We start from the raw sequence: 21,577 nt of genomic DNA, 5'->3' as shown, positions 1-21,577 counted from the left end.
GTTTTTGGTAGACTCTCATCATATGGGCATCCAAGCTGAATAGTGTTGTGGACTAAGAATTTTTGCCTTATGAACAAAGAAGAAAATTAAGGCTCCAAAGGTTACATTAACTAGCAATGCAATGGAAAGCACTTGTATTATATAGCACTGGTATAAAGGATTTGCTAGCTCAAATTATAGTCCATGATTGCCGGGAGAAATATCAATAACCTCAGATATGCAGATGACATTACCCTTATGGCAGAAAGTGAAGAAAAACTAAAGATCCTCTTGATAAAAGTGAAAGAGGAGAATGAAAAAGTTGGCTTAAAACTTAACATTCAGAAAACTAAGATCATGGCATCCGGTCCCATCACTTCATGGCAAATAGATGGGGAAGCAGTGGAAACAGTGGCTGACTTTATTTTTCTGGGCTCCAAAATCACTGCAGATGGTGATTGCAGCCATGAAATTAAAAGACTTCCTTACTCCTTGGAAGGAAAGTTATGACCAACCTGCTGCTGCTGCTGCTAAGTCGCTTCAGTTGTGTCCGACTCTGTGCGACCCCAGAGATGGCAGCCCACCAGGCTCCCCCGTCCCTGGGATTCTCCAGGCAAGAACACTGGAGTGGCTTGCCATTTCCTTCTCCAATGCATGAAAGTGAAAAGTGAAAGTGAAGTCGCTCAGTCGTATCTGACTCCTAGCAACCCCGTGGACTGCAGCCTACCAGGCTCCTCTGTCCATGGGATTTTCCAGGCAAGAATACTGGAGTAGGCTGCCATTGCCTTCTCCGATGACCAACCTAGACAGCATGTTAAAAAGCAGAGACATTACTTTGCCAACAAAGGTCCATCTAGTCAAGGCTATGGTTTTTCCAGTGGTCATGTATGGATGTGAGAATTAGACTATAAAGAAATCTGAGCGCAGAAGAATTGATGCTTTTGAACTGTGGTGTTGGAGAAGACTCTTGAGAGTCCCTTGGACTGCAAGGAGATCCAGCCAGTCCATTCTGAAGGAGATCAGTCCTGGATGTTCATTGGAAGGACTGATGTTGAAGCTGAAACTCCAGTACTTTGACCACGTGATGCGAAGAGCTGACTCATTGGAAAAGACCCTGATGCTGGGAAAGATTGAGGGCAGAAGGCGAAGGGGACAACAGAGGATGAGATGGTTGGATGGCATCACCGACTCAATGGACATGGGTTTGGGTGGACTCCAGAGTTGGTGATGGACAGGGAGGCCTGGTGTGCTGCGTTTCATGGGGTTGCAAAGAGTCGGACACGACTGAAGACACAAATGGTGATAGAATATTTTAAACATTGTCTTAGATGAATTAAGTATTTTCCAGTGTCACTGAAAAATTTTACAAATATAACTGGTTTGTGGAAAAGTCTTAAGTTCTTTGAGGTCTAATTGTGAAATGGCTTTGATTTCTCAGTTATTATTTCCAACTTATACTCCTTTCATCCCAGTATGGTGGCTCTTTAGTGACATCCTAGTCAGATTTTTTTACCCCATTCATGTTTTGTTTTCTTCTTCTTTTTTTTAATGCTCTCCAAGATCATATGGTGGTAGAGCTTCATTTAGAACCTTGGGTCTCTTGATTGTCAGGTTAGTGCTTAGGAGGTCACTGAAGTAACCTGGTCAGTTAAATTTTGGAGCCATGGATCTCAGTTTTCACTTTTAATATAGCTATCCAGTATTCTTAAGTTTAGGCACAACTATGACATTTCAGTTCAGTTCAGTTGCTCAGTCATGTCCTACTCTTTGCAACCCCATGGATTGCAGCCTACCAGGCTTCCTTGTCCATCACCACCTCCTGGAGCTTGCTCAGACTCGCATCCATTGCATCAGTGATGCCATCCAACCATCGCATCCTCTGTAGTCCCCTTTTCCTCTCACCTTCAGTCTTTCCCAGCATCAGGGTCTTTTCAAATGAGTCAGTTCTTTGCATCAAGTGGCCAAAGTATTGGAGTTTCAGCTTCAGCATCAATCCTTCCAATGAATATTCAGGACTGATTTCCTTTGGGATGGACTGGTTGGATCTCCTTGCTGTCCAAGGGACACTCAAGAGTCTTCTCCAACACCACAGTTCAAAGGCATCAGTTCTTTGGTGCTCAGCTTTCTTTAGAGTCCAACTTTCACATCCATACATGACTGCTTGAAAAACTGTAGCTTTGACTAGATGGACCTTTGTTGGCAAAGTAATGTCTCTGCTTTTTAATATGCTGTTTAGTTTGGTCATAGCTTTTCTTCCAAGGAGCAAGCGATTTTTAATTTCATGGCTGCAGTCACCATCTGCAGTGATTTTGGAGCCCAAAGAAATAAAGTCTCACTTTTTCCATTATTTCCTCATCTATTTGCCATGAAGTGATGGGACTGGATGCCATGATCTTAGTTTTTGAATGTTGAGTTTTAAGCCAACTTTTTCACTCTCCTCTTTCACTTTCATCAGGAGGCTCTTTAGTTTTTCGCTTTCTGCCATAAGGGTGGTATCATCTTCATATCTGAGGTTTTTGATATTTCCCCCGGCAATCTTGATTCCAGCTTGTGCTTCATCCAGCTCAGCATTTCACATGATGTACTCTGCATATAAGTTAACTAAGCAGGGTGACAATATACATCTTGACATATTACTTTCCCTATTTGGAACTAGTCTGTTGTTCCATGTCTGGTTCTAACTGTTGCTTCTTGACCTGCATACAGATTTCTCAGGAGGCAGGTAAAGTGGTCAGGTATTCCATCTCTTGAAGAATTTTCCACAGTTTGTTGTGATGCACACAGCAAAGGCTTTGGCATAGTCAATAAAGCAGAAGTGGATGTTTTTCTGGAACTCTCTTGCTTTTTCAGTGATCCAATGGATGACATTTAGTTTTATGTCATCTTTATTTCACTGAATAGTATGTATTTATCAAGTTATTTATATGCATACTACTTCAGTTAGTTCTCAAAAATACCTTATAACCATACATATTACTTTCCTCATTTCATAGATAAAGGAACTGAGGCCGAGAAAATGAAGTGACTTGCTCAGGGTCACTGGCTAGTAAAAGGCAGAGTTAGACTGAAAGATAGCATTTTCATGTCAGGAGCCTGTGTTCTTGACATTTTGCCGCATGCTCTTCAGCACTGTGGTAGTGCTTGCTTTCCATGATCTGGAAGCAGAATTAAACCCAGTATTTTTTTAAAGTGGAAAAATCTCTAAAAGGGTATATGCAGTGTTAGGAAATGACATGCTTAATACCATATGTATGCACACATATTAAATGCATAATTTCATGCAACAGCGATACTCCGAATCTTGCTCACATTTCACATCAGCTCACATTTCTTCCTAACTGTGTGGTTGGTAACTTTACCTTGGCATCTTGCAATCAGCTGTGGTGGTGGTATTTACATCACAGAAATATGCAAACACTAACAGTTCCAGTCAGGCTTTTTGTTTGTATTTTCTGGAAAGCTGGCTGTTAAACATTTATCAGCAGTGTGTGAATGTGTGTGTGTGTAAGTGGAACTGTTACAGCCTATGAAGAATGTTTAAGGGGCTAGCAACGCAGATTCCCCTAGGGAGGGAACTTTGAAACCCTAATATTTTTATAGTAAAGAGATTAAACAGGGAGTATAGAAAAAAAACCCCTCATGTTTGATGAGAATTAAAGTTTATGTGAGTTAATAGTACCTTTAATACTGCTGTCAAGTCTTTCAGGGCATTGTGACTGACAGTGAATTGAAGTGTCTGGGAAAAGTGTACTGCCTTCTGACCTATGTCATCAAGACTAAGTGAGAGAAAGAACAGAAGGAGTTTGCAGAAAATATAGATCATTACAACAATCTGTGTTAGTCATTGCACTGATGAGTGGTTTCTGCTTTATTCTGCCACCATATTCTTGACACCCTGGATGGAGATCTAATAGTCAGTTGAGAAACAACGCTGGTTCTCAGAGTTTTTCTTTCCATAAATTAATGCTTTATTTCTGCTATGCCACACACCTTTAGATCCCTGTAAAAAACAAAGAAACAGTTTCAGAGTAATGGGATGAAATGATAAAGACATATTTTGAGTAAATTTGTATTAGAGACATATGAGTAGAATTTGCTATTACTCTATAAAAAGTTCTTTAGTTGTTTCTAGAGTTCACGTTTTTAGAATCACTGTGATGCAGTCCTCATTACATCAGGAAGATCTGGATTATCATTTATTTCAGAACCATTATTATCAGGAAATGGTCTTATTTTTTATTTCCATGCTGGTAGTCAAATGAGGAAGTTTGAATCTGTCCTTTGAGAAGTATTTCTTTAAAGAGATATGGAACTAAAATCCATTTTATTCCTGAAAGTTAGTATACATATTATATATGTTTTAAAAAACCCTGAAAATTCTCTGGCAATCCAGTGGTTAAGACTTGATAACTTTCACTGACATGGGCCTGTGTTTGCTCTCTGATTGGGGAACTAAGATCCCATAAGCTATGGCAGGGCCCAAAAATAAACCAAAAAACCCACCTATTTTTGCATGTTTTTTTCCAGATCATTTTCAATGGGAAAAATACTTGGAAGAGACTGGATCTTTAAGTGCTCCTTCAGAGTATTTCAGACAGGTATGCCAAAATTCTGTAGATACCATGTTATGTTTATTTTTGTAAACTATTAACTTGTTGAAGGGAATCTGTTATTAGGTTCTATTAGTGTGAAGCGATTGTGGGATTGTGGCAGTGCTGCTTAAGAACCAGATGGTCTCTTTGCATTCATTGATTAAGAATTTACTTTATGTCAGATATACTAAGCTCTTATGACTGCCCATCTGGAGGGAAAGACAGCCATGTAAATAATTAATGATAAAAAAGTGTGATAACTATACTGGAAAGGGCTCACGGAAGAGGTCCTATCTGAGGTAGTTGTAATGAGGGGAAGGATATTCCAGGCAGAGAGAACATCCAAAGGAAAGAGACATGGGCGTAAAAGAACCTGAGTGTTGAGGGATGGTATGGGTGGCTGGAGCACTAAGTAGATAGAGGTGATAGTATGGGAGTGAGGTTAAAGTGTGGTGGCTTTTAAACTATACTGAGTGTTTGGACTTTACATTAGGCAGTGGAAAGCTGCCTTTTGGCTTACTTTAAGAGGAAAGGCCTAATCAAATTCTTATATTAGAAAGACACTCAGGATGCATTTTAGAGGTTGTATTTGGTTTGCCTGGAAGTGGGCAGATGAGTGACAAGCAGTGGGCAACCATGTCAGGCTGTGTGTCAAGCCAAGGAGAGAATTTGGAGATCTTTTTCTTAACCCTTACAGCTCTCATTTTGTTCACCAACTGTTGCAACTGTTACTTAAAATGTTCCTCGTGTATTCTGGTAACATAACTGATCGTTTGATTTTCCTACACTTAAAGAGTTTTAACAGAATTTTATTTGTATGTGTTTATGTATATAGTCTAAGATTCCGCCAGCTAATGACTTCAAAGTTGGCATGAAGTTGGAAGCCCATGACCCTCGCAATACGACTTCAGTATGTATTGCTACAGTTGTTGGAGTTACAGGTGCCAGGCTCCGTTTAAGATTGGATGGTAGTGATAACCAAAATGACTTTTGGCGGCTTGTTGATTCTCCAGACATACAGCCTGTTGGGACATGTGAAAAGGAAGGGGACTTACTTCAGCCTCCACTGGGTAAGGATAAACAGTTTTAAAACAACATATTCTTGGTAATGTAATATTCAGTAGAAATAATTTTAACTGACCTTTTAAAAATCTCTTCTCCTGGGCATTCTGGCAAACAGACGGTGGTTACTGTGGAGAAGGTTTGAGAAAGTAACTCAGTACCATATGTTATAGAGTTTCATTTAAGTACATATTTGGCATATGTGTGGCTAAAGGTTCCCCACTCCATAGCAAGACTCATTCTGCCTTAAAACTTGAAATGTCAAAAGCAGATTACACATGCAGATTCAGAAACCCTTCTGGGGGAGAAGTTTGTAGCATTTGATATGAGTCACTTCCTCCCTCAGTATTGTCTAATGAGCCATTCATCCTTTTTGTTATGGGGATTAGCACGGCAGAAGGAGATGGAGATGATTTTACATTGGAACTCCAGTGTCAGGCTTGGGAATTTCATTACACCTGTTGTGTGGGAAGAAATCATAGTGAAAGGGGTAGGAATCAGTACCTTTAGGTCTTTGTAAAGGAAGAGATTGATGGAACTCTTTAGCAAAGGTTTTTAATATAAAATTCTTGATTTTGACCAAGTTTTTAAAAGAAACAAAGTACGTGACCCTAATTTTGTGCAAAAATTTTTCTGTTTTAATACTTTGGTGTACCATGGTATTCTGTAGAATATAAGTATTTAGTTTATTACTTACACATTCTGAGTGAATGGTGGGTATTGGTTTTTGTTTCTTTTTTACAATGCTAAAAATGAAAATGCTGTATTATAATGCACAGTGAGACAATTAATTTTTTTGTCTCCAACTAGTGAAAGATGCTGTAAAAATTTAAGACAATAATAACTTCTTTCTAGCAACATCGTTTTATATTGTCTTTGTTCTAATGGTTAATTAATACTAACTTGGTTTAAAGTATTTTTAAAAACTAATCAAGTATGTGTTATTCCCAAGAAGATGGTTTAGGATATGTGTGTTTTCTGCTTTTCCCCTTTTCTTCATAACATTCACATTTTTTTATTGCTTATTTTTATAATATCTTAAATCATACAGACTTCTGTAACAGATATACATCTGAGGCTTAGTGCTTCCTCGTTTGGGTTTTATTTCTCTATTGACAGTATGCTAGTATGTGTTTGTATTTTGTTTAAAGGAAACATAGCTGTTGTGATTGTCAGCATTTCAGACACATAGCCAAATTTATAATCATTCAAAAAAAATTTATAATCATTCTTTTTTCAAATTACTTTTAGAGTTTATTAATTAAAAATATGAAATATATAGCAATACATGCTGATTAGTATGTATTGTGACACCACATAATAAAAAAATACAATTTTTGCCAATTTGCTTATGAGATGCTTTTGAATAGTTTAGTTTCCATTTTAATATAACACAACTTACATAGTTTTACTTTTTAAAAGGTTTATTTATTTAAATGTTAAAGGTTATTATTTAAAATTGTTTCTTAAAGTTTTAACATACATGGAGAAAAGTGTACAGCTTATAAATGCTAAGTCACTTCAGTCCTGTCTGACTCTGTGCGACCCCATAGATGGCAGCCCACCAGGTTCCCCCCGTCCCTGGGATTCTCCAGGCAAGAACACTGGAGTGGGTTGCCATTTCCTTCTCCAATGCATGAAAGTGAAAAGTGAAAGTGAAGTTGCTCAGTCGTGTCTGACCCTCAGCAACCCCATGGACTGCAGTCTTCCAGGCCCCTCCGTCCATGGGATTTTCCAGGCAAGAGTACTGGAGTGGGGTGCCATTGCCTTCTCCGAGCTTATAAATTAACATGTATAAACACCAACACCCAGATAAAGAAAGAGAGCATTGTCAGCACCCTAGAAGCCCCATTCCTGCTGATCCCCAGTCATATCCTCCTCCTTTCCAAAGGTAACTACTGTCCAGACTTCCTAATATCATGAACTAGTTTTAGCTGTGTTTGAGTTTTTTACATGAACTTTGATCTGTGTTTGACTCTAGGCAATTCAGAATTAAGGAAAATGCTAAATTAAAAAAAAGTCATGGTACCTCATGTAATAGGATAAGATGCAGGTTAAGAGAAAGGCATAAGGACCAGAGAATGATTGTCATGCGGTATTCTAACAATAGTGTGGAGAATCCATGCTCTGGTAACTATTTAATATTAAGTATCACTAGTAATACTGATTTATTTTAAGGGAGTGTGTAACAACCCTTTACAATTCCCCAGCAACAATTATTTTCCTAGTCAGATTAAGGGTGTTTTGATACATTATTATAAAATGACTTTCTGTCTGAACTTTCTTGTATATTTTATCCTATTGATGGACCCATTGGCAATGTGATTCATGTGCCTCCCTGTATTAATGCATGTATTCATCAGGGATACATGCAAAGTTCTCACCAACCAATTCTGGCATCAAGGCAGGCAAGTATTGCATGTAACAGATTGCCCCCAGAAAATAGTAAAGCTAGCAGACTCCTGCTCCCTGCTGCACATGCCACATGCTGTGATAGTCACCGTTAATTGATGAGATCTCTAGAGAATACACATGTTGAGTCTATTTTGATAGCATTTGATACAAATCCTAATATAAGATCATTTAGTGTGTGTAGAGATTGCTAAAGTGAGAGCTGTCTTTTTTCCCAACTTAATGTATGAAAAATTCAAACATACAGAAAAGGTGAAAGAAATACCCACTACCTATATTCTACCCGTTATCATTTTACTATACTTGCTTTATTGCTTACTTGCCTTTCTGTCAGTTCATCAGTGAATTATGTTTTTAAATGCAATTCAGGATAAGTTATTGACATCAGTACATTTCCCCTAAATACTTTAGCATGCATATCATTAACTAGAGTTCACTGTTTATTTACAGTTTGTTTTCTTTTGAGGTAAAATTTACATACAGTGAAATGTACCATCATAAGTGTACATTTACTGAGTTTGACAGAAAACTGTCTTTCTGAAAGGAAGTAAGGCAGAGGCTCTGAGGAAAAAGGGGCTGGTAGTCTTTTGTAGCCTTACTACTCTGCATGTGTGGTGGTTGGTGGGGAATGGAAGCTCTCCTGGGTTTTGAATTGGATCTCTCCTAGTATTATGGCCCATTCCCAGCATATATGTGTATGTTTGTGAACCCTAGCTAGTGGCTTTTTAAAAATCAGAATTTCTACCCCCACTGTAGCATTCTTGTCTAACAGTACAGTGGATGCAGTAGCACTGATTGAAGGGTGCACCTGCTCCTCTAGCCCATTTCCTGCGTTCCTCAATAAGAAAGTCATTCTTTGGAGAAGAATGGTAAATGGAACGTTTTTTATGCCAACTTGCTATAATATCACAGAGAAGCTTTTAAAAAAAATACCTGCTTTATTTTATAAAATAGGGTACCAGATGAACACATCGTCTTGGCCAATGTTCCTCTTGCGAACACTGACTGGATCTGAAATGGCACCTGAAGCATTCTTTAAGAAGGTAAGAAAGATGTTATAAAAAGCCTCCATCAACTGGGCTGTGTTTTTTTTTTTTTTAATTGATCTAGTGGGGATTCTTAAATGCTTTGTCTTCTCTAATGTGTATTGAAAATACTTTGCAAACTGCTTGATTGGCAAATGTGTTAGTCTGCTCAGGCTGCTGTAGCAAAGTACCACAGACTCAGTGGCTTAAAATAACTGAAATTTATTTTTTCACATTTCTGGAAGCTAGAAGTCCAAGATCAAAGTGTCATCAGGGCTGGTTTCTGGTGAGGTGTCTCTTCTCAGCTTATAGTCTAAACTGTGTCCTCACATGACCTCTGCTCTGTGCATGTGGTAGAAGGAGAGCAATCTCTGGTTTTCCTTTCTTTTCTTGTAAAGAAGTCCTGGACTTGGAGCCCCACCCTTATGACCTCACTTAACCTTTATTACCTCCTTAAAGGCCCTGCTTCTAAATATACTCACGTTGGGAATTAGGGCTTCAGTTTATGAATTTTGAAAAGATGTAACTCATTTCATAACAGTGGCTTAAACAGAAGTTTATTTTCTCACTTTGACTCTCTCATGCTTTTTGGTTTATAGACAGCCATCTTCTCCTCTTTGAGTCTTTACATTAGTTACATATCTGTGTCCTGATTTCCTCCTCTTAGGACACTGATCATATTAGAACCCCCCATAATGACGTTATTTTAACTTAATTATTCCTTTAAAGACCGTGTCTCCAAATACAGTCACATTCTGAGGTATTGGATGAGGAATTAAACATATGTATTTTGGTGGGATAGGGGGTGAGACACAGTTCAGCCCGTAACAGTGAGTCATAAAAAAGGCTCAGTTTTCATCACTCAGTAGTCAAAGTGAATTAGTACCTCTTTCTTGACCTCAGATACAAATGGGTACTTGACTGGAAGCAGATGTTTGTTATTATTTTTTATTTACCTTCAGAAGTGAAACTTCTTAGTTTGCAATGTTAGTCATCTCTTTGATATTGGAGAAAATGATGGGACAAAAAACTTGAAAGTTATTTGGACAGATTTGGTTGCAGAAGTAAAAGAATGTTAAAAACAGTCATCAGAAAGAATTTTTTTTATAAGGAAATACTTGTTATATAACAAAGAGGGAAAAATCCAAAAATAGTTTATGCTCTTGAGAAAATGTTAAAAGAGAGTACACTGTGTTAAGAAACAGTGAATGAAAGCTAAGTTTTAGTTAAATTATGGGTCAAAATATTTCTCATTCTGTCCTCATTGTTTTTTCAGTCACTTAAATTTTATTACAGCCATTCGTATCAGGAATGGTAAACATTGATTATAGTTTTAAAACTTTTTCAAGAAGATTAAATGTACAAAGATGTGAAATGTCAATTGACATGATTTCTACATTGCAGAGAAAAATTCTTTGAGTACAGCTTTGAGCAGCATGAAATGCTATAAGTGGGCTTGCTTACCAGCAAGGGGCACAAGTGAATGAGTCCTTTTGGGCACTGTGTAAAGCGTATTTGACAATAGTTAATAGCAAAAGAGATGTTTTGTAATAGTCTTTATTAAATACTTATTAGCTTAGACTGTGGCTTTAGAAAAGCCATTGGATCTATTTTAATTATCGAATTGTTTTATCAGCTAGTCACATGTCACATGTTACATACATTGTGTTTTTCATTTTTAAAATTATAAAAGTAATTTATCTTTGTGTGTGGAGGAATCAAGCTATATCCTTAACTAAAGTGGAAAATGAGCGTCCATTTATCCTATCCATTCCTCCATTCTACTCTTCTCTCCAAATAGTTCTTCATGACCTTTATCTGTGCATTTACAAACATATATGGACTTTTATTTCTTAAATGTAAATTGGAATGTATTCTGTGATTTAGTTTTTCCCCTAAAGTGTGTATGCTTTGGAAATTTCCATTTTGTTTCATACATATTTTAGGTTGTATTGCTCTCTTCTGTGATATGGATTACCATAACTGATTTAATCTCACTCTCCCTAAGGATTAATGTTTAGGTTGTCTCCATATTGTGTTTAAATCATCTACAGTGGACATTCTTGTATAGAACTTTTTATATAAGTATGAATGGCTACACTTTTATTAATAGAAGTAGAATTCCAATGTCCTTCAAGTAGTGTTTAAATATATTGTTAAATTGCACCTAAAAAGGGTGTTCCAAACTGTTCTCCATTATTAGTGTTTAGATATATTCACATTCCCATACCTTTACTAGCATTGAATATTATCCATCTTTTAAAATTTGGTGAATCTTTTTTGGAGGTGGGGATGGTAATGGTATCACATTGTAATTTGTATGGAAGTAATTACCAGTGAAATGGAATTTTCAAAATATCTTTAATGGCCTTTTATTTTTCTGTGAATTGACTGATTATAGCCTTTGCCTGTTTTTCTATTGGATTTCTTTTCTTACTCTTACTTACTTGTGCGGTGCCCTTTTCAGCCAAGCTTGAAACTTGACTAGGAGCCACTCCTAGTCCTCACTCCTTCTTGACCCTGCGCTCTGGATAGCCAATTAATTAGGAAGGCCCACCTACTTAGCTTGCTAATTATCTTTGTTGTGTCTCTTCTTCATACTTATTACCACTCCTGCAGGCTTTTCTCTTGTCTGGACTATTCAACTAGCTTTGTAACTGCCTCTAACACCCTTACATACAATGCTAGAAATATCTGATACAGAAGCCATGCTTCATTATTCCATACTTAAAACTCCTTTGAAGTTCCCATTTGCATTCAGGATGAAGTATGTTTGTTAATATGGCCTTTAAGGTACCCTGTGATCTGGTTTACAGTCGCCACTTCTTGCTTTGGATCTTATGTTCTAAATTGTTTGTAATAGCCTGTCCATACCATGTTCCCCTTTTAAAAAGACTGGTTATCTATCTATGGTTTGCTCCTATTTTTCTTGTAACATTCATCTTAGGCATTAAATCCTCCAAGATACCTTCCCTAATTTCAACTCTCTATTCTTATACTTCTGTAGCACTTTGTGCATATGTCAGTCTTTGTAGATATTGGATTATATTATTATTTTCACTCTCTTGCTTCCTAGACTATAGTTCCTTTTGAGAAGTTAATATGACTTTGTATTCTCATTGCCTATCCTAGGTCCTGGTACATACTTATTTGTTCAATGAATGAAGAAAGAATGAGAAGTACAGGAAGGTGAATACTTAGGGAGAAGATGGGTTTAGATTTTGATATGTTGAAAAGTGCCTCTGGCAAGTTTGAGGAGGAATGACTACCACCAGACATTGACATAAAATATTTAGAATTTAGAAATAAGATTTGGCTTGGGTACATGGATTTGGGATTTTTTAGCTCAAATGGTAGTGATAGAAGCCTTAAGTGTGAATGAGCCAGTTCAAAGGCAATACAGAGAAGGAGAGAAGAGTGTCAAGTTTAGAACCTTGAGAAATATCCACTCACCTTTATAATATATAAGTACCCATATCAGGAACTTAGTAGAGGTCAGTTAAAAGGAAAGCGGATTCTTGACTATTTTATAGAGGAAGTTCATCAGTTACATTAGCAAGAACTGAAGACCAACTGAAAAGTGTCCTCAGATAGAGTGAAGTTTATAATCGTGAAGGCAGAGTATTGTTAGAGTTCATTCCTAATGGCCTCAGTTTACTCTGAAATGGGAAACTGACAAAGGCTAGAGGGGAGGATTCATACATAGACTGAAAGTCTACTATATTCCACCACCAAGGCAGAGAGCTTACTCTGTGGTTGGGGAGAAAGTCATTTAACAAATAAAATAATAAACATTTAATGAGGAAACATTGGTCTTAAGGCAAATGATAAAGGTTTGGAATAGCTGCCATATGGGATGGGGAGGGGGATCGACCTAGGGACATATGACAGTATTTTGGAGGGTTCACCTGAGGACGAAGACTAAACATGTGTAGCACTGCATGTAATACACATGTGGGAATTTTCTCCAGCAGTGCTCAGCAGCTAAGTGTAAATAGGTAAAGTGGAGGGTGATACTGAACTAAGGTTTGGAGATAATAGAACCAGGACAAGGGGATAAGTTGGTTTGGGGTACAGAGAAGAAAATGGTGATGCTCTGTAACCTGGATGTGAAAGGGTGTGATAGAAGTTGAGTGTTTCGTCCTTTTCTTCATACAGTAGTTCTTTATGAAGGGGATGTTTTTGGTTATCACAACTGTGTGTGTGTGTGTGGGGTGCTACTTATATCTAGTGAGTAGAGACCAGGGATACTACTAAACATCCTACAATGTACAGAACAGCCCCCACAACAGAATGTTCTGATCCCAAATGACAATAGTGTCGTGTTTGAGAAACTGATCTGCATTAATTCCTTGGTGATTAATCTAATTCCTGACTTTAAGTTTAGTTTATATGCAGATGCCTTTCAGATTTATATTTCTGGTCCAGACCTTTTGCTCCCAACTCAGACTTCTATATCCAGCCCACCTACTCAGTATCCCTCCTTGGGGATGTGTCTAATAGACATCAAACTGCTCAACTTGCAGCCTTTCCCATATCAAGGAATAGCAACTGTCTTTCCATTTGCTTAAGCCAAAAACCTTGGTGATTATTTCTGTCGCACACTGCATCCAGTCCATATGGAAACCCCATTTCCTTTATCTTTAAAATATATTTGAACTCCAACTACTTCTTGCCATCTCAATTGCTGTCAGACTGGTACAACCCTTACCCTTATCTCTCACTTGGATTACTGAGTAACCTCTTTATTGATCTCTTTACAGTCTGTTGTCAACATAGCAGCCAGAATATTCCTTTTAAAACATAAGTGAGATTATATCACTCCTCTCCTCAAAGTCATCCAGGGGCTCCCTGATTTACTCAGGGTAAAAGCCAGAGTTCTTACAGTGGCCTCCATAATTCTACATGATATGACCCCTTATTATCTCTCTGACCTTGTTTCCTACTGCCCTCCTACTTGCATACTACATTTTAGCCACACGCTGCTTCCTTGTTCTTTGAACATTTCAGACACGTCTCTGTTTTAGGGCCTTGGTTCCTAGCTGTTGTCTCTGCCTAAAGCACTCTTCCTCTAGATAACTGGCTAATAATCTCCTTCAGGCTTCTGTTCACATGTCACCTTCCAGATGAGGCTCATCCTGATTTCCCTATTTATTTATTTTTAAAGAATTTTATTTATTTACTTACGGCTGTGCATGCTGCATGTTTGTTGCTGCACAGACTTTACTCTAGTTTTGGTGAGCAGGGGCTACTCTCTAGTTGCAGTGTGCAGGATTCTCATTGTGGTGGTTTCTCTTGTTGCAGAGCACAGGCTCTAGGGCACACTGGCTTCTGTAGTTGTGGCACCCGGACTCTAGAGTGCAGCCTCAGTAGTTGTGGTGCATAGGCTCAGTTGTTCCACAGCATGCAGGATTATCCCGAATCAGGGATCAAACCCGTGTCTCTTGCATTGGCAGGTGGATTCTTTGCCACTGAGCCACCAGGGAAGCCTTGATTGTCCTATTTATAATCTCACAACCCCTCCCCTACATTGCTTTCTGGATCTCCCTTACTCTGCTCTCTCTTTCTGCAAAGCATTTATAGTTTATAACATAGAATATATTTTACTTATTATGTTCCTCATCTTTCTCTTTACTAGCATGTGAGCAGTACACAGGTGGGTTTTTTTTGTTTATTTTGCCAGCTAATATGGGGTTGGCCAAAAAGTTCGTTGGTGTTCAGGTTTTTCTGTTAACCTGAATGAACTTTTTGGCCAACCCAATATATATCAAGAACCTTCAGTAGTGTCTGGGACTTAGTAGGCACTCAGTAAATATTTGTAAATGAATAAATGAAGGTTAAAGGACTAGAATTCTTGATGAAATCAAAGAAGTAGTTGATTAAAAGTAAGGAAGTAGAAATTTAAGGATAGGAGTTTGTGATCAGAGGTAGACTCCAGGAATATAGCTGTAGACTTTGCTATAAAAGACTCCTTCCTTTATGGAGCTTACCTTCTAGCTGAGTAAATTTATAGTAAGTCATAATAAATGCATTGTATTATGCTTGATAGTTGTATATGCTAAGGAGAACAAAGGGGTGACATTTTAGATAGTTTGGCAAGGAATGTCTTGCTGAGAAGGTGCCATTTGAGTGAAGATGTGAAGAAAGGGAGAGAATGAACCTTGAGACTACAAGGGTAAAAATATTTCAGGCAGAAGGGTAATGCAGATAATGCTAAGACTGGCTTCAATCAGTGGGATGTAGGGGAAAATAGCCTGTAAGAAGAACCATACTGTAGGTAAGCAAAAGGGAGGTTAAAAGGCCATTCTTTGCTAGCCACCTTTTAGAACAGAATCATTTTCTTACAGTAAGAAAAGAGAATGATCCCTTTTTATTTAAGCTTTTGCTTTTGCAGATTGTATCTTTGTGTTTAGGAAGTCATTCAAGGATGGATAATGACAAACTATATTCTTTTAAAACATATCTTAAGGCTGTCTTTTCACCTTGCTTATAGTTTCCTTCGTTGTGCAAAAGCTTTTAAGTTTAATTAGGTCCCATTTGTTTATTTTTGCTTTTATTTTCATTACTCTGGGAGGTGGGTCATAGAGGATCCTGCTGTGATTCATGTTAGGGAGTGTTTTGCCTATGTTTTCTTATAGGAGTTTTATAGTTTCTGCTCTTACATTTAGATCTTTAATCCATTTTGAGTTTATTTTTGTATATGGTGTTAGAAAGTGTTCTAGTTTCATTCTTTTACAGGTGGTTGACCAGTTTTCCCAGCACCACTTGTTAAAGAGATTAACTTTTCTCCATTGTATATTCTTGCCTCCTTTGTCAAATATAAGGTGTCCTTAGGTGTGTGAATCTATCTCTGGGCTTTCCATTTTGTTCCATTCATCTATATTTCTGTCTTTGTGCCAGTACCATGCTGTCTTGATGACTGTAGCTTTGTAGTATAGCCTGAAGTCAGGCAGGTTGATTCCTCCAGTTCCATTCTTCTTTCTCAAGATTGCTTTGGCTACTAGAGGTTTTTTGTATTTCCATACAAATAGGACATGGAAAGGGCAATGACAACCCACTCCAGTACTCTTGCCTGGAGAATCCCATGGACGGAGTAGCTTGGTAGGCTGCAGTCCATGGGGTCGCTAAGGGTCGGACACGACTGAGTGACTTCACTTTCACTTTTCGCTTTTCATGCATTGGAGAAGGAAATCGCAACCCACTCCAGTATTCTTGCCTGGAGAATCCCAGGGACAGAGGAGCCTGGTGGGCTGCCGTCTATGGAGTTGCATAGAGTCAGACACGGCTGAAGTGACTTAGCAGCAAAGCAACTTTTGTATCATTACTTTTTGTTGACAGTAGAGGGAACCATTTTGCAAATTATCTAAATCTGGAAGGAGGTTGGTTGTTTTGTGATAAAGCCCTTTCATTTACTGTGTTATGAAAAAAGAGTTAATTTGTTATGAAACAAATTAAAATTTGTTTTCTTCTAGAGCTCTATTAATACTTATTTGTGTAAGAAAATTTGATAGGTTATTCATGAAATTTAGAAGAAATAGGGGTTTCCCTGGTGGCTCAGATGGTAAAGAATCTGCCTGCAATGCACAAGACCCGGGTTTGATCCTTGGATCAGGATGATCCTTGGAGAAGGGAATGGCTACCCACTCCAGTATTCTTGCCTGGAGAATTCCATGGATGGAAGAGCCTGGTGGGCTACAGTCCATAGGGTCACAAAGAGTCAGACACGACTAAGGGATCAGAGAAAGCATGGGATGATGAGATGGGTTTAAAGGGGACATTTTTAAAAGGAACCCATCTACCAGATAGGTTTTAAAAATTATATCTTGTTGAAAGAGGTAGTTCAGAGCTTGTTTACTGTTCTCCAGGTGATTCTTTGGTTCATTCATTTAAAAAATGCTTGCCATTGAGTACTGTGCTGGAAATAACAATATGAAAAAGATCTCAGAAGAGTGAACATATTTTAATAGTTTCACAATTGAAAGGCAAGAGTGCTACTTTGGTGGGCCTCGGAATAGCAAGCATTGTTCAGGGAAGCTTTATAGAGACCAGGAGAACTGGGCTTTGAGGTGTGGAAGAGTTGGAATTGGCTTGGCAGATGTTGGGGTGTAGAGTGTTCCAGAAAGTTGGCTACTTAGACTTAAAATCGAGCTCTGATACTTATGGTGTAGTCTTAGGCCATTGTACATTAGTTTTATCATCTTGCAAGATGGGTATAATAGCTGCACTGGCTTCATAGGACTGTTGTGAGAATTAAATGAATATATAGAGAATATTTAAACTGTGCATATGCTCAACAATTGAAGGTGGTTGTTTTTGTTCAGTCACTAAGTTGTGTCTGACTCTTTGCGCCCCTACGGACTGCAGCACACCAGGCTTCCCTGTCCTTCACTATCTCCCAGAGTTTGCTCAAACTCATGTCCATTGAGTCGGTGCCATCCAACCATCTCATCCTCTGTTGCTCCCGTCTCCTTCTGCCCTCCATCTTTCCCAGCATGAGGGTCTTTTCCAGTGAGTCGGTTCTTCGCATCAGGTGGCCAGAGTATTGGAGCTTCAGCATCAGTCCTTCCAAAGAATATTCAGGGTTGATTTCCTTTAGGATTGACTGATTTGATCTTCTTGCTGCCCAAGAGACTCCCAAGAGTCTTCTCCATTACCACAGTTCGAAAGTATCAATTCTTTGGCACTCAGCCTTCTTTATAGTCCAACTCTTACAGCTGTACATGACTATTGGAAAAACTAGCTTTGACTATATGGATCTTTGTCAGCAAAGTGATGTGTCTGCTTTGCCATCCCAAAGGAAAAGAAATGCAAGAAGGCAAAATGGTTGTTTGAGGAAGCCCTACAAATAGCTGAGAAAAAGAGAAGGGAAAGGCAAAGGAGAAAGGGGAAGATAACACCCAACTGAATGCAGAGTTCCAGAGAAGAGCAGGGAGAAATAAAGAATTATTAAATGAACAATGCAAAGAAATAGAGGAAATTGAAGGTTAACCTTTTTATAATGTGTTCCCTAATATTTATTTTCTGATTTCTGGAAGTCTTAATGAAGAGAAAATTAACTTTTAATGTTGTTATTCTAGAGATTTAGGGGGTAGAATTGGCAGGTTGTAGTCTCTGAATGTGAGTGTTAGGGGGAAAGGATGCGTATAGGGTAGTGGTTCTCAGCCTTGGATGCACAGTAGAATCATCTGGGCAATTAAAATGTGCCCCATGTCAGACCAGTTTAATCAATATCTCTGGCAGTGTGGCCCCAGGAAATTCTAATGTTTAGTCACGCTGCGAACCACAGGTCTAGGGCCATTTGCAGGTTTCTGACTTGGGTAACTGGGTTGCTGATGGTGCCATTTACTGGGATAAAAAGCAGAGTGGAAAAAAAGAAGATGTTGCTTTTAATGTAGCCCTTGGTCTAAGAATCCTGTTAGCATTTGTATGCTTTAGCTTTTTGTAATGAAGGAATGCTTTTAAATATTTGTTTCTGGATTGCATATCATAAATAACCCCAGACTGTGACTTTGATGTTCTTGTATCTACATTTTATATTTTGAGTTTCTTTTTAGATATTATCTGTTGCTATTCCTTCTCTTTGGACTTATCTTTCAAATTACTCTATAATTTACATATTTTTAGGTTTGTTTGACTCCCTCTTAAAATTTCTTGTTATTGCTTCCTCCCCTTCATCCTGTCTGGCCTCCCAACCACTGCTACCACCACTATTGGAATGTAATGTCTACAAGAACAGGGATCTGACATTTTTGTTCACCTATGAATGGTAAATTCCTGGTACATAGTATGTAATACATATTTCTTGAATGAATAAATGACCATCAGGCTGGTTTTGTTTTCTTCTAGGTTCTTGACTATGCTCTAGAGTAAGTGAGATATTGTAGAGCAGAGTTTCAAAGGGATCTGTGAGAACTGTCTCTTCCTGTATTTCATTGATAAACATGAAGCTTAATTTTTGGTTGCTGAAGATTGTAAGAATACAGTTGAGCAAATGCTTCTTAATACATCTTAACAATGAAAACTTTTTTTTTTTTAATATTTTGGTAGGAACCACCAAAGCCACCTCTAAATAATTTTAAAGTGGGGATGAAACTTGAAGCTGTAGACAGAAAGAACCCTTATCTGATCTGCCCTGCAACTATTGGAAATGTTAAAGGAGATGAAGTTTATATCACATTTGATGGCTGGAGCGGAGCTTTCAATTATTGGTGCAAGTATGATTGTCGAGATATTTTCCCAGTTGGGTGGTGTAACCTGACAGGAGATATATTACAACCACTAGGAAGTAATGGTAAGATAATAACTAACTAATACATGTTCTTTTATTTTATTGAAGTTAGATTTAACTGCTGTTGACATTGAGGGTAGGACTTCATGCCCAACTGAGGAACAGCAGGCAGAACAGTGAGGACACTGTTCAGGTTAGAGAACTCGAGGTAAAAGATTATAATTAGGATTCTTGAGGGTCAGCACAACATAATGGTCTGAATTGATAGACCACACTGGCCAGTATGGGCAAAGCTGCAGGCCACATTTACACCATTGAAGCTTTGCTGCTGTAAGCATTTTGGGGTGCTTAGCTACGTTTATAGTTGATATCCTATTTAAAATTACACATGGCATTCCATTGTTAATATCTTGAAGATTTTTTTTCAAGGTTGGGCATAGCAATTGTTATACATGTTTTACATGATTTTGGTTGATTTTTCAAGTTAAATTGGTGCTTTGATAGTGTTAAGATTTCACTTCTATAAAGATTTTACTTATGCATGTTAAAAATTTTTGACTATGAAAGCCATCATAAACTAGTATATTATTTAGTATGTTACTTCAGTCAAGTGTTTATCAGTTGTAATGCTGTGCTTCCTAAGTTGAATACTGTGTTATCTAGCCTAGATATTTTCTTTCAGAAAAAAGACATCAAAATATTGAAGCTCCTTGGTTGACTCTTCCAAGGACATAGACATACCTAACCCAGTCTTCTGTGATGAAATAACTGCTGAGATTTAACTGGAGTCTAAGCACAGAAACCAATCATTTGATCCAAGTTAAATGTGAACTTATTAGTGGAATCAAATATAAATCTACTTAAGATTTTCCCCACTATATTAATTTATACCAGAAAGAAAAGAAAGATGAGTGTAGGAAATGAATAGGTAACGTGTGTGGAGGAAGGCAGTACTTAAGTATGAGTTATATGCTCATATAACCATAATCTTCTTGTAACTGCTAGTAGAATCTTATGTAATTTGGAATTTTAAGACATCCCTTTATTCTACAGTACTACATACCATGATGTTCTTTTTATTAGGTACCTCTTTTTACCCATTCCCTGCTGTCATAATTTTAGGTAACAGATGTTAATGGTTGATTTTTGTACAAGTTAGTATGATACAGATTTATGTATCTGTATATGATACTAAAATAAGGCATAGTCTCTGCCCTCAAGAAGTTCACCTTCTACTGGGAGAGGGATGAATGGAGGGACAGACTTTTAAAAAGATACAATACAAAGTTAACAGTGTAAAAATAGAGATATATGCTAGATACCAAGGTGGCCGAAAGACATCTGGTTTGTTTAGGCTGGCGGTAAAGGTGGGTAAAGGAACGCTTCACAAAAAGATGCATGATGGAAGTATTAAGAGAGGAGAAGGAGTTTGCCAGGCAGAATGGAGATAAAGGTAGGAGATAAAGACATCACAAAGGTGTGAAATTGCACAGTATGTTCTGCAAACTGATGAGTTCAAGTTGGGACATGGTAACTTCGGAAGGTGTAGTCAAGAATGCTATTGTCATTCAGTATTTGGTCTCCCCCCTTTTTCTCCCCTTAGTAACAGTTTGGCTGCCTAACGTAAATACTAGATTTCTAGCTTTAGCAGTTAGTTATGGTCTTGACACTTAAATCCTTGTCAGTGGGAAAAAAGCACAGATAGTGTGTTACAGAGAGGTGAATGTACCCTTCTCCTTTTTTGCTTCTGTTCTGTTGTTAGAAATGTGGTGGTTTTGGATGGAGCTCTATCTTGAACTATAAAATGGGAACCATATTCTAGGCATTTTGAAGTGGAAAGCAGAAAGGAGCCAGACTCTCTGAGAACTTTGTGGAGCAGAATTTTTATACTAACCTGTTCCAGACTGTTATTTGAAAGAAATAAACTTCTGTGTTATATAAACCACTATTTTAGGCTTTTCTGTTACTGTTAGCTGAATTTAATCCTAACTGATAGATTCAGGGTAATTTAGGACGTCCAGGTGGACATGTCTATTAGATTGATGCACATGCAGATATGATGCCTACAAGTTAGGTCTTGGTTGACAAAGTGGCTTTAAGAATCATCAGGTTCATTCAAATAAATATTCTTTGTGTCAGGTGGGATTATAGTTATTGGCAGGGGTGGGGATTATGGAGGTAAGGCAGCTTACACATCCTGTTAATAACAATAACTGGTAGAAGTTTTGGGTGTGATTTTTGGTGCATGTGTAACAGAAGGTAGATGAGGACCAACAGAA

At 37.9% G+C, this 21,577-nt stretch overlaps 1 protein-coding gene across 1 annotated transcript in view; it reads left to right on the top strand.

Annotated features, from left to right (window-relative positions):
• Positions 1-21,577, top strand: part of SCML2 (Scm polycomb group protein like 2) — a 98,725-nt gene that overhangs the window by 27,082 nt on the left and 50,066 nt on the right. The window contains exons 4-7 of the mRNA XM_006041957.3: positions 4,507-4,577; positions 5,407-5,641; positions 9,000-9,088; positions 19,118-19,361. Of these exons, the coding sequence (XP_006042019.1) occupies positions 4,507-4,577; positions 5,407-5,641; positions 9,000-9,088; positions 19,118-19,361 (639 nt within the window). The remainder of the gene's footprint in view (positions 1-4,506; positions 4,578-5,406; positions 5,642-8,999; positions 9,089-19,117; positions 19,362-21,577) is intronic.

The sequence above is a fragment of the Bubalus bubalis genome, chromosome X (assembly GCF_019923935.1).
Source record: "Bubalus bubalis isolate 160015118507 breed Murrah chromosome X, NDDB_SH_1, whole genome shotgun sequence".
In the NCBI taxonomy this organism is placed as follows: domain Eukaryota; kingdom Metazoa; phylum Chordata; class Mammalia; order Artiodactyla; family Bovidae; genus Bubalus; species Bubalus bubalis.
The sequence above is the reverse complement of the archived record's forward strand: the minus strand, read 5'-3'. Positions and strand labels throughout refer to the sequence as shown.